This window comes from Glandiceps talaboti, chromosome 5 (assembly GCF_964340395.1).
Source record: "Glandiceps talaboti chromosome 5, keGlaTala1.1, whole genome shotgun sequence".
NCBI lineage: Eukaryota > Metazoa > Hemichordata > Enteropneusta > Spengelidae > Glandiceps > Glandiceps talaboti.
The window spans coordinates 28,185,727-28,204,180 of NC_135553.1; the positions used below are offsets into that span (position 1 = coordinate 28,185,727).

Sequence of the window (18,454 nt, forward strand, 5' to 3'; positions counted from 1 at the left end):
GCTTCCAGTGACTGCCTTGTCATGCTAGCCCAGAAATTGTACTTTCTGTGCCACCATTGCTTCCAGTGACTGCCTTGTCATGCTAGCCCAGCAATTGTACTTTCTGTGCCACCACTGCTTCCAGTAACTGCCTTGTCATGCTAGCCCAGCAATTGTACTTTCTGTGCCACCATTGCTTCCAGTGACTGCCAAACATGTACAAAATACTTCAGGTCTTTACAGTTATTAGCGTCCAATTTGAAAAGTAACTATCAAAGAAGGTCAAAGGTAATTACTAGGTGTCTTCTACAACTGGCAGCAGATGACGTCCTGGAAATTAATTCAAAATTGCATCATTTTCAAGAGTATTATGCCATGATAAGTTTGTTGCTTGTAACTTTGTTTATTCATGAATTATGAACATATAATGATTAATTTTACTTTAAGATTTTTCACAAGAGAATTCAGGCATTTTGAGATTTTTGAGATTTTTGCTTATGGTAGGTTATAACTTAAGATGCCATGTTGTTGTTGGAGTTGATACTCTGATAGAGTGGGCGATAAGAAAGTACCTCTTGTTCGCTTGCTAGTTCATCTTTTTGTCACTGACTCAGCTACACTTGGTCACTCACTGTAACAGAATCAAATATACAATTATGTACTTTACATAGGTTATATGTGAGATCCATCTTGTGAAGAAATATGTTATAGTTATTTTATGTGATCAAACTATAACAATGAGTTTTAGCACCACTGAACTGATAGGGTTCAGTAGTGCTATAGGCATGGCAAAATGTCTGTCTGTCTGTCTGTGTGTGTGTGTGTGTGTGTGTGTGTGTGTGTGTGTGTGTGTGTGTGTGTGTGTGTGTGTGTGTGTGTGTGTGTGTGTAAACAACTTGAAGTCAAAAACCACTGAACCGATTGCCATGATATTTGATGGGTCCATTACCTTAGGTGTCTAGTTGGGAAATTGTTCAAATCAAAATGATCTTACTACCGGTGTGTGAGTTGGGTCAAAAAATGTGATTTTTGGTCAAAAAACTTAAACTCAAAAACTACTGGGCTGACCGGTCAGAAATTTGGTGGGAACATTCTTAGTATGTTCATGACATGATGATTCCATCAGTGATATGCAAATTAGGGCTCTTTTTGGTAAAAAATCTTTAATTCCAAAACTACTGAGCAGCTTGGGCTGAAATTTAATGGGGATGCATCTGGGGATGTATAGATGAAGAAATATTAAGCATATGATGATCTCGTCAGTGATATGCAAATTAGGTATAAAAATGTGAATTTTGGTCTAAAACTTATATCTCAAAAAGTACTTGATGAGATGTTTGTAGAAGTATTATTCTGCAGATTTTCTTCAAAACATTTTGACACAATTGGCCCTAGCAACCATGACCACGCTCTTAGCAACAACCAAATTACATTATATTTTGGTCAAATAACATCATCTGGTAGGCAAGTGAGTAAATCATTCAAAAAATATATGCAAATATCCCTAGCCAATCTTGACCACGCCCATAGCAACAGCCAAACAGTGGAGGTGTATTTCACAAAAATAACTGATTCTTAGACAAGTGAACAAACATTCAAAAAGTATGCAAATATGCCTAGCAACAAGACCATGCCCATGGCAACAGTCAAATGGTCACATATATTGCAAAGATAACAACATGGATTAATATACAAATGAATAAACATTCAAAAAAAATGTATGCAAATATACCTAGCAACACCCATAGCAACAGCCAAATGATCTTGTATATTGCAAAGATAACATCAGGGATTCATGTCAAGGGAAAGAACATTTAAAAAGTGTATGCAGATATGTCTAGCAACATGACCATGCCCATAGCAACAGCCAAATGATTGCGTATATTGCAAAGATAACAACAGGGTTGGATAGGCAACTGGATAATCATTCAGCAAATGAACACCTATACCTAGCATGGATCAGCATGTAGTTAAACATTTCTTTAATATCCCAGAAAACCTCTTCAATGTGTTCTAAAAGTTCTCTTGACTACTCTTGAATCTTGAACCAGAATTAAACATTTATTGTAAACTGACAATTAAACATTTCTTTTTTCTCCTTTTTGTATAGCCATTCAACTGTGTGTGACCAATAACTTGTGTCAGAATGGAGGAGTTTGCTCAATGTCCCAGAATTGTCGGCAAATAAGTTGTGTTTGTGATGACTGCCATGAGGGACAATACTGTGAAACATGTGAGTATCTAAGGGCCACATGTAGAACACAAATGGACACCTGTAGAACACAAATGGGCATGTAGAACACAAATGGACACCTGTAGAATACAAATAGACACCTGTAGAACACAAATGGACACATGTAGAACACAAATTGGCACCTGTAGAACACAAATGGGCATGTAGAACACAAATGGACATGTAGAACACAAATGGACACATGTAGAACACAAATGGACACCTGTAGAACACAAATGGACACCTGTAGAACACAAATGGACGCATGTAGAACACAAATGGACATGTAGAACACAAATGAGCACCTGTAGAACACTAATGGACGCATGTAGAACACAAATGGACGCATGTAGAACACAAATGGACATGCAGAACACAAATGAGCACCTGTAGAACACTAATGGACATGTAGAACACAAATGGACACATGTAGAACACAAATGGACATGTAGAACACAAATGGGCACCTGTAGAACACTAATGGACATGTAGAACACAAATGGACGCATGTAGAACACAAATGGACATGTAGAACACAAATGGGCACCTGTAGAACACTAATGGACATGTAGAACACAAATGGACACATGTAGAACACAAATGGACATGTAGAACACACATGGACACATGTAGAACACAAATGAGCACCTGTAGAACACTAATGGACATGTAGAACACAAATGGACGCATGTAGAACACAAATGGACATGTAGAACACAAATGGGCACCTGTAGAACACTAATGGACATGTAGAACACAAATGGACACATGTAGAACACAAATGGACGCATGTAGAACACAAATGGACGCATGTAGAACACAAATGAGCACCTGTAGAACACTAATGGACATGTAGAACACAAATGGGCACCTGTAGAACACTAATGGACATGTAGAACACAAATGGACGCATGTAGAACACAAATGGACATGTAGAACACAAATGGGCACCTGTAGAACACTAATGGACATGTAGAACACAAATGGACACATGTAGAACACAAATGGACATGTAGAACACACATGGACACATGTAGAACACAAATGGACGCATGTAGAACACAAATGGACAGATGTAGAACACAAATGGATGCATGTAGAACACAAATGGACAGATGTAGAACACAAATGGACGCATGTAGAACACAAATGGACATGTAGAACACAAATGGGCACCTGTAGAACACTAATGGACATGTAGAACACAAATGGACGCATGTAGAACACAAATGGACATGTAGAACATGAATGGACACATGTAGAACACAAATGGACATGTAGAACACAAATGGACATGTAGAACACAAATGGACACATGTAGAACACAAATGGACGCATGTAGAACACGAATGGACACCTGTAAAACACAAATGGACATGTAGAACACAAATGGACATGTAGAACACAAATGGGCACATGTAGAACACAAATGAACACATGTAGAACACAAATGGACACCTGTAGAACACAAATGGACATGTAGAATACAAATGGACATGTAGAACACAAATGGACATGTAGAACACCGTCAAATGGGCACCTGTAGAACACAAATGGACACCTGTAGAACACAAATGGGCACCTGTAGAACACACATGGACACATGTAGAACACAAATGGACATGTAGAACACAAATGGACATGTAGAACACACATGGACACATGTAGAACACAAATAGACATGTAGAATACAAATGGACACCTGTAAAACACAAATGGACATGTAGAACACAAATGGACACCTGCAAAATACAAATAGACACATGTAGAACACAAATGGACATGTAGAACACAAATGGACAGATGTAGAACACAAATAGACACATGTAGAACACAAATGGACATGTAGAACACAAATGGACACATGTAGAACACAAATGGGCACCTGTAGAATACAAATGGACACATGTAGAACACAAATGGACATGTAGAACACAAATGGCACATGTAGAACACAAATGGACACCTGTAGAACACAAATGGACATGTAGAACACAAATGGCACATGTAGAACACAAATGGACACCTGTAGAACACAAATGGACATATAGAACACGCATGGACACCTGTAGAACACGCATGGACACATGTAGAATACAAATGGACACCTGTAGAACACAAATGGACGCATGTAGAACACAAATGGACACCTGTAGAACACACATGGACACATGTAGAACACAAATGGACACCTGTAGAGCACAAATGGGCATGTAGAACACAAATGGACACCTGTAGAATACAAATAGACACCTGTAGAACACAAATGGATACATGTAGAACACAAATGGACACCTGTAGAATACAAATGGACATGTAGAACACAAATGGGCACCTGTAGAACACACATGGACACCTGTAGAACACAAATGGACACCTGTAGAACACAAATGGACATGTAGAACACACATGGACACATGTAGAACACAAATGGACATGTAGAACACAAATGGACATGTAGAACACAAATGGACATGTAGAACACAAATGGGCACCTGTAGAATACAAATGGACACCTGTAGAACACAAATGGGCACCTGTAGAACACAAATGGACACCTGTAGAATACAAATGGACGCATGTAGAACACAAATGGACACCTGTAGAACACAGATTTTGTTCAGTAACTTTAGTGACATACTGTTGATACCATGTGCTTTTTTGACAGATAAGCTTTCGAGCAGTTTTTGGATTTTTTTGGCACAGGTGAAGTTAAATTTAAAGATAAATTAATGAGTTGTCTTGTCTTATTTTTGTTTCAGTGATTGATCTTTGCAGGCCTAACAACCCATGCCAGAATAATGGATTCTGCCAGAGTAACTGTCCTTCTTACACGTGTACTTGTGGTCCCTGCTGGACAGGAACAGATTGTGATGTTGGTGAGTTTGTTACTCTTCAAAATGTGCTTTTCCTTTTTCCAAAAGTTTTCTAATTGCCTTCTACTCATTATGCATGATAGGCACCATCTAGTTGATAGGTGCACAAGAATGGTGCCCTCTAGTGGCAGTCTACCTTTTAAATTTTGAAAATAGCAACATGATTTATAAAAGTCATCTCTCTGAGAGCGAGAGCGAGAGAGAGAGAGAGAGAGAGAGAGAGAGAGAGAGAGAGAGAGAGAGAGAGACAGACAGACAGACAGACAGACAGACAGACAGACAGACAGACAGAGAGGCAGAGAGGCAGACAGACAGACAGACAGAGAAAGTAAACAAGAAAAATAGTCAACAAATGCAATTCAGCTAAATATCAAATTTGTCATTTCGTGCATTATATATTTATAATTGTAGCAAGAATAAATTGACATGATTTGACCGTCTCTACTCCACAGCTGTTGATATGTGCAGCATTCAGCCGTGTAGGAATGGTGGTACATGTAACAACTTCTGTACGTCTTATTCTTGTCAGTGTCCATCATGCTGGACAGGCACAAATTGTGAAACACGTAAGTTTACTATTGTAAAATTTTTAATAAAATTTTTTATTACTCCAGATTGAACATGAATGTTAAATGTTTCCTATATACAATATAGGTACATTAGATTTTGTATTGTGATGTGTTTTGGAAAATTGTGTGTTTCTGGGCCCAAACAATATCTACATGCAGTGGGCAATGTTTTTTACCTGTTTTTGTTCCAAACTCTACATTGTATCTTGTATGAAATATATTTCTAAGGTTTCAGAAACCAAATTGGAAATGGCATTTACTGGTGTTTAAAATATTGTCTTGTTGTGGCTCAGCCATTTATTTGTTCAAGATAAGATATCAGAGTTTTTCTATTGGTCATACCCTGATGGTCTGCTATATGTAAAACTTGACAGTTTGGTGTCAAAAAGACTAAACCAATTTTTCTTTGCCTGTACAGCTGTCAACCCATGTGTCACTGCCCCATGTCAGAACAATGGCCAGTGTAGTCCCACTTTTGACTGCAGTTCCTTCACTTGCACATGTCCAACTTGTTTCCAAGGCAACAACTGTGAAACTGGTGAGTAACACATTTGTACAAATTTGTCTGTTATAGTACTTCTAAGAAACAGGACCTGGTGTATAGTGGTCCAAATAGATGTGACTTGTCAATGAATACGTTGATTTCTCAAGTGAGAAGACTAACTCATCTTTTTTCCTATTATTAGGAACTTGATCATGAAGTTTGTTTACAGCCATTTTCGGTGTACCACTACACTTGTGGGATAGGATGTTTTTGACTCAAAGATAGACGTATTTCTTCTTCAGACTTAAAATAACAGAGACACAACACACAGCAGGACCCTTTACATAATCACGTTGAAAAATAGAGTTAGCACTGATATTCCTTTAGAGTGCAGCAGAAACAGGCTATTGTGGAACTGATTACACAATGGACTTTTCAATTGTTTACTTTCCAACTAATAATCAATATGATTACTTGTCTACATCTACATCCCCACTGTGCACTTCACCTCTAGAATTGTTTATTGTGTATTTCAAGTTTAACTGATTACATGTAAGAAATGTTGTGTCCAGATAAGTGAAATGCCAAGCTAACTCCAATTCACTGTTTCTTGTCACGTACTGCAATGCATTTGGCATACATAATGAAAAGTTTATCCCTTAGACATTTTCTCTAATCTCAGTTGCCCTCCTGTCATAGTCCCCTGTCTCAGTTGTCCTAGCTCCTGCCATTCAAAATGTACATAACTGGAATGTGGCACATTGACAAATGCAGTATGAATTACTTCTTACGCAAAGAAAGTATTGACATCTGTGGTATAAAAGTTGTAGTAAGATATATAGCACACTCCATAAAAATATGGAAAATAGAAAAATCACAAATGTTTCAACAACAAAAAATTGAATTAGGTTGAGATAAGATAACCGTGAGTACACTAGAGAGTTACTTGCAAAGAGTATTTACATAATGGCATTCATTCATTACAATCCAACAGAGCTGAATGGATGTCTACCCAATCCATGTGTGAATGGCATCTGTCAAAAAGTACCAGGATCCTGTCTGGATTATACCTGTACTTGTCAGAACTGCTTCACTGGCACCAATTGTGATACATGTAAGTGTAGCTTAACACTTAATGACAATACAGTTGATTCACTTTGTAAATAGAGCTGTATTAAGTTAACTAGCTGTTATACTTGCTGATTTTAATTTAACATAAGTTTGCCTTCTAGTGAGAACTTTATGTAATGATGATGATGAGGATTTCATTTCTATGTATATATTACATGGTGAAATAAATATTTGTCTGCTTTTTAGTGTCATGTGCACTACGTTTTGGCATGCGCTGTTTACGAGAGAAATCATATAGGGCAGAGTTTATTACAGCTTTAGAAGTAATCGAATGAGAGCATATGGGTATCTTTTATATGAACTTTAAAAGGACTCCATCAGAACCCCAAGACCCGAGATAAGCTGCTTTTATCACAACTTGGAGTCCTTCATAAGAATCAATGTCATATTACTCTGGTAATTGAACCATCAGTTTGCTAAGATAGACACAAACTAAAACTATTGTCACAACATGTTGATAAAACAGTAAGCCATTGCATGGACATTAGTTTACAGTGCTTTTCCCCAAAGCGAGTCAAAGCTATTAAATGATCAGTGAGCCTGATCACAAGGTTTCATGTTGAGATAGACACCATAAAAATAACACACATGCATCACTTACACCATGTGGGCTCAGTATTTAGTAACTGAATCAGATATAAACAGTCACAGCATGGTCATCCATGGTCAGCAGCGTGTGAAAGTTGGTAAAATCTTTAAGTTTAAATAAAAAAATATACAGGATAACTGTTTCAGTATATTGAATGCATTTTTAGGTACACGTATACTATGGGAATAGAGTGTGTGTTAAACGTTAAGATTATAATTATGATTGTAATTATAGTCTCAGTAGGGAGACGTTACATAGTTTTATTGACAGTTTCATAAACTTGCAGTGTACTCTTTTGGGACTTCCATTGTTTACACTATGTTGATCATAGGGCAAGTTTGCACAACAAATCACAGGGATCAGCAAACATGTAATTGATTGATCATTCGTTCGATCAATTTATTGATCGATTTATTATTTGGTTGAATGATTGATCACATTGACTGATTAATGTTTGTGGTGAAGTAACTTATTTTTTGTGTGATATTGATCAATTGACTCAGTGATTTTTGCTGTGATATAAAACTGTTTTTCTTCTTTCCCTGGTTACTTTTCTATTTTTCAGCTGTACATAATTCTCACTTTAGTGACTAAATAAAAACACCTCATCCATTCTTCTCCTCTTATCTAAATTAAAACACCCCTAATCTCATAATTAGCCCGGGTTCAATTACCACAAAAATTTGCTTTATCTCTTTTCTACTGGGTGATTATCACATCGGACAAACACTCAAACATACACTAACAAGGAAGAAAGTACTAGTTAATGCATAAATGAATGTGATAATCTCCCAGAAGATAAAGAGATAAGGCAAAGTGTTAATGTAACTGATATCCTGCTAATTATGAGTGTATTCATTTAGATAATCAATCAATCAACCTGTGGTCATATGATAATTTCTGCTTTTATCACAAGTGAAAGAATGGTCACCATTTGATGAAAATGTTGAACTGTTTGTTACTGTAATATTCAATTGTAGTTGTTATTTATTTACTCCCCAGTTATGAATCCCTGTCAACCCAATCCATGTCAGAACAATGGCTTCTGTCTGCAGACACCTGGATCATGTACAGCCATTACTTGTTCCTGTAGACAGTGTTACCAAGGAGACCATTGTGAAATCCGTATGTAACTTTTCATCTGTATTCAGTTTATTATGCCTCTATTTGTATCTTGCTGATAAGGGCATAGCAAAAGTGTTATCAGTTTGCACTATACCTTGACACCAAGATATTGTACTCTTGTTGCATAGGGTGGCCATATATATCGTGTTTTTCTCAACTTGTAGTTTTTTGTGTACAAACAAATACCCCTATTGTAGATAGAGGATTTAATTCTATGTTTCCCATGACCCACCTGACTCTATATATCTTCAATTTGACAAAATAATAAGAAAATTGACATGCTGTATGGCAGGATCAGAAAATTTACATGCTGTACGGCAGGATTAGAAAATGGACATGCTGTACGGCAGGATTAGAAAATTGACATGCTGTATGGCAGGATTAGAAAATTGACATGCTGTATGGCAGGATTAGAAAATTGACATGCTGTATGGCAGGATTAGAAAATGGACATGCTGTAAGGCAGGATTAGAAAATTGACATGCTGTACAGCAGGATTAGAAAATTGACATGCTTTAAGGCAGGATTAGAAAATTGACATGCTGTAAGGCAGGATTAGAAAATTGACATGCTGTACAGCAGGATTAGAAAATTGACATGCTTTAAGGCAGGATTAGAAAATTGACATGCTGTACGGCAGGATTAGAAAATTGACATGCTGTACAGCAGGATTAGAAAATTGACATGCTGTACGGCAGGATTAGAAAATTGACATGCTGTACAGCAGGATTAGAAAATTGACATGCTTTAAGGCAGGATTAGAAAATTGACATGCTGTACAGCAGGATTAGAAAATTGACATGCTGTACAGCAGGATTAGAAAATTGACATGCTGTACGGCAGGATTAGAAAATTGACATGCTGTACGGCAGGATTAGAAAATTGACATGCTGTACAGCAGGATTAGAAAATTGACATGCTGTACAGCAGGATTAGAAAATTGACATGCTTTAAGGCAGGATTAGAAAATTGACATGCTGTACAGCAGGATTAGAAAATTGACATGCTGTACAGCAGGATTAGAAAATTGACATGCTGTACGGCAGGATTAGAAAATTGACATGCTGTACAGCAGGATTAGAAAATTGACATGCTGTACGGCAGGATTAGAAAATGGACATGCTTTAAGGCAGGATTAGAAAATTGACATGCTTTAAGGCAGGATTAGAAAATTGACATGCTGTACAGCAGGTTTAGAAAAATTAACATGCTGTACGGCAGGATTAGAAAATTGACATGCTGTACAGCAGGATTAGAAAATTGACATGCTGTACGGCAGGATTAGAAAATTGACATGCTGTACGGCAGGATTAGAAAAATGACATGCTGTATGGCAGGATTAGAAAATTGACATGCTGTACAGCAGGATTAGAAAATTGACATGCTGTACAGCAGGATTAGAAAAATGACATGCTGTATGGCAGGATTAGAAAATTGACATGCTGTATGGCAGGATTAGAAAAATGACATGCTGTACGGCAGGATTAGAAAATTGACATGCTGTACAGCAGGATTAGAAAAATGACATGCTGTACGGCAGGATTAGAAAATTGACATGCTGTACGGCAGGATTAGAAAATTGACATGCTGTACAGCAGGATTAGAAAATTGACATGCTGTACGGCAGGATTAGAAAATTGACATGCTGTACGGCAGGATTAGAAAATTGACATGCTGTACAGCAGGATTAGAAAATTGACATGCTGTATGGCAGGATTAGAAAATTGACATGCTGTATGGCAGGATTAGAAAAATGACATGCTGTACAGCAGGATTAGAAAAATGACATGCTGTACAGCAGGATTAGAAAATTGACATGCTGTACAGCAGGATTAGAAAATTGACATGCTGTACAGCAGGATTAGAAAATTGACATGCTGTATGGCAGGATCAGAAAATTGACATGCTTTAAGGCAGGATTAGAAAATTGACATGCTGTATGGCAGGATTAGAAAAATGACATGCTGTACAGCAGGATTAGAAAATTGACATGCTGTATGGCAGGATTAGAAAATTGACATGCTGTATGGCAGGATTAGAAAATTGACATGCTTTAAGGCAGGATTAGAAAATTGACATGCTGTACAGCAGGATTAGAAAATTGACATGCTGTATGGCAGGATTAGAAAATTGACATGCTTTAAGGCAGGATTAGAAAATTGACATGCTGTACGGCAGGATTAGAAAATTGACATGCTGTATGGCAGGATTAGAAAATTGACATGCTGTACGGCAGGATTAGAAAATTGACATGCTGTACAGCAGGATTAGAAAATTGACATGCTGTATGGCAGGATCAGAAAATTGACATGCTGTATGGCAGGATTAGAAAATTGACATGCTGTACGGCAGGATTAGAAAATTGACATGCTGTATGGCAGGATTAGAAAATTGACATGCTGTACGGCAGGATTAGAAAATTGACATGCTGTACAGCAGGATTAGAAAATTGACATGCTGTACGGCAGGATTAGAAAATTGACATGCTGTATGGCAGGATTAGAAAATTGACATGCTGTACAGCAGGTTTAGAAAATTGACATGCTGTACAGCAGGATTAGAAAATTGACATGCTGTACGGCAGGATTAGAAAATTGACATGCTGTATGGCAGGATTAGAAAATGGACATGCACACGATAGTGGGTAACTTTGGAGCCTGGGGTTGTCAGTGGCCGAGCGGTTAGCTCATACGCCTCTTACCTCAGCAGCCTGGGTTCAAACCTGCCAGGTGTCGGCTGAGTTTGATTTAAAATTAAACAGGTCTGTATGTAAGAAGGGTGATGCTCAGCCGAACAACGCAGGTTTTCCCTGTTTACTCTGGTTTCCTCCTGCTTCTTCAACATTAGGGCGCTGCTCTTGTGGCAACCATTCAACAAATTTCCGACTTTTTTTGGACGAATAAAGATTATTATTATTATTATTATTATATTATTGTTTATGAGACCTTATTCCGTTAGCATTAACACTAAACCCATGATGGTGGGTGTCTTTGGAGCCTGTATGTATGGGACCTTAATTATTCCATTAGCATTAACACTAAACCCATGATGGTGGGTGTCTTTGGAGCCTGTATGTATGGGACCTTAATTATTCTGTTAGCATTAACACTAAACCCATGATGGTGGGTGTCTTTGGAGCCTGTATGTATGGGACCTTAATTATTCCGTTAGCATTTCTAAATAGATAATGGAAATGAAAAATGTCTCAGATTGATAAAAAAAAAAGTGATTGCCAACTAAAAATGCATTTACAAGTCACTTGGGTGATATTAGAACAAATCTAAAATTCAATAATTTGTGACATTCATATTTGATTATAGTGTTGGATCCATGTCAGAACTTGCCATGTCAGAATGGTGGTGTTTGTACAGCTGTTCCAGGATCTTGTACTCAATACACTTGTCAGTGTCCAGGATGTTATACAGGAAGCAGCTGTCAGACATGTAAGTGTTTGTCTTTTAATTCTTGAATTTAACATTTGTAACAAGGAAATCATTTTCCACAGACCTAAATGATAAGTAATATGACAGTTCAGAAACACTAAAAATTGTTACTGTCAATAGATCGTTGAAAGATTGTTACGGAAGTGGTCTGACTAAGTTCAGTATCATTATTTTGCGGGTCGACAGGCCTAACTGCGGGTCGATCTGCGGGTCAATTTGTGGGTTGTTCAAACGACAAACATTTGTATAAAATCATCCAAAACATATATAAGTTTACAATTAATAATGACAAATGAATACATATACACGTAAATAATCTGTATGAGCACATAAGTATTCAGTCAATGGTGGTCAACCTCACTATGATGATGATTAATTTTTTTAGTATTATAGTAATGACATGGATAGAATACAGTACAGGGAGCTCTGTTGTGACAATAATAGAGACAAAATTACTGGATGTACTGATTATTCAATTATTCATTATTCAGTTTCAAGACTGTGGCTGTTCCACTATTCCTTTCTGTTCCTCAGTGATGTAACTACTGCCTAACTACTGGTTGTCATCTTACTGTGGTCAGGGTAGTGTGTGGGAGCCATTGTGTGACTAGTCAGACTAATTTGATTGTATAAGATAGATTTCAGCCATAATCTTGACTTGATGTTTTTTAAAACAACAGTACCACTTCCTGCTACAAGAGTTGTTTCAGAGATAAGTTGGTACACTGTCATCTCTGTTTACAGTAAATAGTTAATGTTATGTAATCACATTAAGTAAGTACATTGTAAGTACATTGTAATAGTGGAATTGAGATATTTTCTGAGGTCAATGCTATGCTAACTATAATCATTGTTTTAAAATAGCCATCACGTTTAGGGGTATAATACACAAAATTATGTGTGCAATTAGCCCAGCACATAGGTTCTATCGAATAATACAGTGCATGTCGCATATGACCTGCGCAATAAGTTACCCCCAGTGGCCAGCCAACAAGTTTCTTTGATTTTGAAAAGTGAGTAAAAATAGCGACCTGCAGCCCGCACTATAGTTACACTCACTTCCCCACAGTAACCCGCAGCGGTCCGCAACCCGCACAACAGTTACATTCCCAGGCCCGCAGCGACCCGCAGCAGCCTGCAACCTGAACAAAGTTACCCGCAGCGACCCACAGCAGCCTGCAACCTGAACAAAGTTACCCGCAGCGACCCACAGCAGCCCGCAACCTGAACAAAGTGACCCGCAGCAGCCCGCAACCTGCACAATAGTTACACTCGACTAAGTTTTTTATGATTTTAATTACTACTAAGGCTTATAAAAACTGTTACACATTTTGTCAATAAGTGTTTTTTATTTGTTGTCTAACCCATTCTTTTAGTGACTGTATATGTTTGAAGGATTGGAAATTTAGGTTCACAGGGGAATAGTCAAACTCTTTTTTGCATCTTTACTAACAGTGGAAAATCCATGTCTACCCAACCCATGTGTGAACAACGGTCAATGCCTGCAGACCCCTAATATGTGTGATGTCTTTGAGTGTCAATGCAATGGATGCTATACTGGAGATCGCTGTCAGACACGTACGATTCTATTTTCCTTCTTTATCAATATCTGTCAATAGGGTAATCATTTTAAAGATTTCTGACATGAACACTTTGGACTTGTTTCTGTATTGTCAGAATAAAATTACAGTTCATAAACTTTGAGTATATGATAATGTGAAGTGTTCACTTCTGCCAGTACTGGTAGAACAATGTGTAATTAAGAGTTTGAATACTGGATTGATAGGCATTGGTTGGACACGTCATTGACGTGAAACTATCAACTGAAGAATGATGTCTTTTGTATGGACTGGATTCATTTATACTTCATTGTGTATTTTTTGTACAGAGATCAATCCTTGTCTTAGTTTCCCATGTCAGAATGGTGGTCAATGTACACAGTCATTTACAAGCTGTGATGAATATACCTGTACATGCCCTGGCTGTTATACTGGTGACAACTGTGAAACACGTGAGTTTACAGTCAAGTTTATCAACAAAAATACATGTGAATGTTTATATAAATACATGCACACACACGCACACACACACACACACACACACACACACACACACACACACACACACACACACACACACACACACATACACTGACATACAATTTTTTTTTGATAATGACAACTATTAATGACAAGACAATGGTTAAAGTCCTTATAGATCAATATCCTGTGTATTTGAGACTAAAGCCATAGCAACAATCCTTATAGATCAATATCCTGTGTATTTGAGACTAAAGCCATAGCAACAATCCTTATAGATCAATATCCTGTGTATTTGAGACTAAAGCCATAGCAACAATCCTTATAGATCAATATCCTGTGTATTTGAGACTAAAGCCGTAGCAACAATCCTTATAGATCAATATCCTGTGTATTTGAGACTAAAGCCATAGCAACAATCCTTATAGATCAATGTCCTGTGTATTTGAGACTAAAGCCATAGCAACAATCCTTATAGATCAATATCCTGTGTATTTGAGACTAAAGCCATAGCAACAATCCTTATAGATCAATATCCTGTGTATTTGAGACTAAAGCCATAGCAACAATCCTTATAGATCAATATCCTGTGTATTTGAGACTAAAGCCATAGCAACAATCCTTATAGATCAATATCCTGTGTATTTGAGACTATTGCCATAGCAACAATCCTTATAGATCAATATCCTGTGTATTTGAGACTAAAGCCATAGCAACAATCCTTATAGATCAATATCCTGTGTATATGAGACTAAAGCCATAGCAAGAATCATTATAGATCAATTTATAGTGTCAGAATTTGTTTTTAAAAAGCAGTTTCATAAAATTTTAGATAAAATCACTTCTGGTAGATTGCAAAGTTTTGTAAGGCAGGAGAAATGGGTTGTCTATCTGAAAGAACCAGAATAAGGTTTGAACTTACAGCCATGGCAAATACATACAATATGGCATTTATTCTAGAGAAATTAAAGTTGTTACTGCCTTGTGTAATTCTGTGAGTCTGTGCACTGTTTGCCGGGGCTGTAGCTTTAATCAACATTGTGAGCAATGGTGTATCATACTATCTAGTGTAAAACAGAATAAAAATAATGTTGAATTTGTATACACTTAGCATGCTTAACATCCAACTAAAGCGTTTTCCCTTCTTATCACAATCATTTCTGGTATCCATATCAAGTGTAAAATAACACTGGTCCTAGTGGCCTTTCCGACTGTAGTCAATTTATAATCAGTGTTGTCAGCTATTAAACACAGTGTAATGAGAGTGGGCCCCTACTGTGATTATATTATCTATTAACTGTAAGTGAGATGTCCATGTCTTATGATATCTATGTTTAGTGTCTTGTGGTTTTATGACCAATTTGTACTTTACACTGATAATACTGTTTACAGAATTGATTACATTTATTTAGAGACACCTCACTGGGCTGATAATTAAAGCAAATGTAACTGTATACTTAATATGAATGCTATAAACAATTGTGGCAAGTAGCAATGCTTAAATTAGGTGTTAGGTGTTGTAATTCAATTTGTATGATCTTGTGCAAGGCGAAGTTAATATTTAAAATGGACTTTTTTTCGTACTGTGTAGTGTTGAATCAATGCTTAACCAGCCTAGGTACAAGTCCCTGTCTGAATGGTGGATTCTGTCAGCCACAACAAAACTCCTGTACCGAGTACAGCTGCTTTTGTTCAGGATGTTACACCGGTGATAGCTGTGAAACAGGTATATCAACATTTTCATATCAAATCTGATAAGTTGACATGGTGTAGAATGACCAGTCTAGTAGTCAGGCTTATTTATGTCTTTCATACAGATAAACAATATTGATTACTGCTATCATCTTAGATATGATTTATGGATGATGAAATAACACCTTGGCAATTAACTTAGTACTTAAAGTTTGAAATCTTGCAGAGAAGCCCTACCACACTTTACATAGAATTTAGCCAGTTTGGAGATTTTCTGCAAGGGTTTATGGGAAAACACAACATGATATCACAAATACAGCAGAAATATCGGAAGGTGTGTGATATGCACATTCTTTCAGTGACCCTTCAATATTTCTGCTGTACTTTGATCTCTTTGTTTTGACACCCTCATCGAAGTGATCTGAGCAACTTACTGTCCCTTTGTGAAACTCATCAATGAGTAATAGGCTTTGCTCAGTGTATCTAGACAGTAATTTGTTTTCATAGCTGTGTGTATGTTATATCTAGACAGTAATTTGTTTTCATAGCTGTGTGTATGTTATATCTAGACAGTAATTTGTTTTCATAACTGTTTGCATGTTATATCTAGACAGTAATTTGTTTTCATAGCTGTGTGTATGTTATATCTAGACAGTAATTTGTTTTGATAACTGTGTGTATGTTATATCTAGACAGTAATTTGTTTTCATAACTGTGTGTATGTTATATCTAGACAGTAATTTGTTTTGATAACTGTTTGCATGTTATATCTAGACAGTAATTTGTTTTGATAGCTGTGTGTATGTTATATCTAGACAGTAATTTGTTTTGATAGCTGTTTGCATGTTATATCTAGACAGTAATTTGTTTTCATAACTGCATGTTATATCTAGACAGTAATTTGTTTTCATAGCTGTGTGTATGTTATATCTAGACAGTAATTTGTTTTCATAGCTGTGTGTATGTTATATCTAGACAGTAATTTGTTTTGATAGCTGTGTGTATGTTATATCTAGACAGTAATTTGTTTTCATAGCTGTGTGTATGTTATATCTAGACAGTAATTTGTTTTCATAGCTGTGTGTATGTTATATCTAGACAGTAATTTGTTTTCATAACTGTTTGCATGTTATATCTAGACAGTAATTTGTTTTCATAGCTGTGTGTATGTTATATCTAGACAGTAATTTGTTTTCATAGCTGTTTGCATGTTATATCTAGACAGTAATTTGTTTTCATAGCTGTGTGTATGTTATATCTAGACAGTAATTTGTTTTCATAGCTGTGTGTATGTTATATCTAGACAGTAATTTGTTTTCATAGCTGTGTGTATGTTATATCTAGACAGTAATTTGTTTTCATAACTGTGTGTATGTTATATCTAGACAGTAATTTGTTTTCATAGCTGTGTGTATGTTATATCTAGACAGTAATTTGTTTTCATAGCTGTTTGCATGTTATATCTAGACAGTAATTTGTTTTCATAACTGTGTGTATGTTATATCTAGACAGTAATTTGTTTTCATAGCTGTGTGTATGTTATATCTAGACAGTAATTTGTTTTCATAACTGTTTGTATGTTATATCTAGACAGTAATTTGTTTTGATAACTGTGTGTATGTAATATCTAGACAGTAATTTGTTTTGATAGCCGTGTGTATGTTATATCTAGACAGTAATTTGTTTTGATAGCTGTGTGTATGTTATATCTAGACAGTAATTTGTTTTCATAACTGTTTGCATGTTATATCTAGACAGTAATTTGTTTTCATAACTGTGTGTATGTTATATCTAGACAGTAATTTGTTTTGATAGCTGTGTGTATGTTATATCTAGACAGTAATTTGTTTTCATAGCTGTGTGTATGTTATATCTAGACAGTAATTTGTTTTCATAACTGTGTGTATGTTATATCTAGACAGTAATTTGTTTTGATAACTGTGTGTATGTAATATCTAGACAGTAATTTGTTTTGATAGCCGTGTGTATGTTATATCTAGACAGTAATTTGTTTTGATAGCTGTGTGTATGTTATATCTAGACAGTAATTTGTTTTCATAGCTGTGTGTATGTTATATCTAGACAGTAATTTGTTTTGATAGCTGTGTGTATGTTATATCTAGACAGTAATTTGTTTTGATAGCTGTGTGTATGTTATATCTAGACAGTAATTTGTTTTCATAACTGTGTGTATGTTATATCTAGACAGTAATTTGTTTTGATAGCTGTGTGTATGTTATATCTAGACAGTAATTTGTTTTGATAGCTGTGTGTATGTTATATCTAGACAGTAA

General features: G+C 36.3%; 1 protein-coding gene across 1 annotated transcript in view; it reads left to right on the forward strand.

Moving 5' to 3' along the window:
* Positions 1-18,454, forward strand: part of LOC144435554 (uncharacterized) — a 450,358-nt gene that overhangs the window by 237,850 nt on the left and 194,054 nt on the right. Inside the window, exons 127-136 of the mRNA XM_078124141.1 lie at positions 2,090-2,212; positions 4,975-5,091; positions 5,541-5,654; positions 6,076-6,195; positions 7,136-7,255; positions 8,864-8,986; positions 12,307-12,429; positions 13,885-14,007; positions 14,318-14,440; positions 16,060-16,194. Coding sequence (XP_077980267.1) covers positions 2,090-2,212; positions 4,975-5,091; positions 5,541-5,654; positions 6,076-6,195; positions 7,136-7,255; positions 8,864-8,986; positions 12,307-12,429; positions 13,885-14,007; positions 14,318-14,440; positions 16,060-16,194 — 1,221 coding nt within the window. The remainder of the gene's footprint in view (positions 1-2,089; positions 2,213-4,974; positions 5,092-5,540; positions 5,655-6,075; positions 6,196-7,135; positions 7,256-8,863; positions 8,987-12,306; positions 12,430-13,884; positions 14,008-14,317; positions 14,441-16,059; positions 16,195-18,454) is intronic.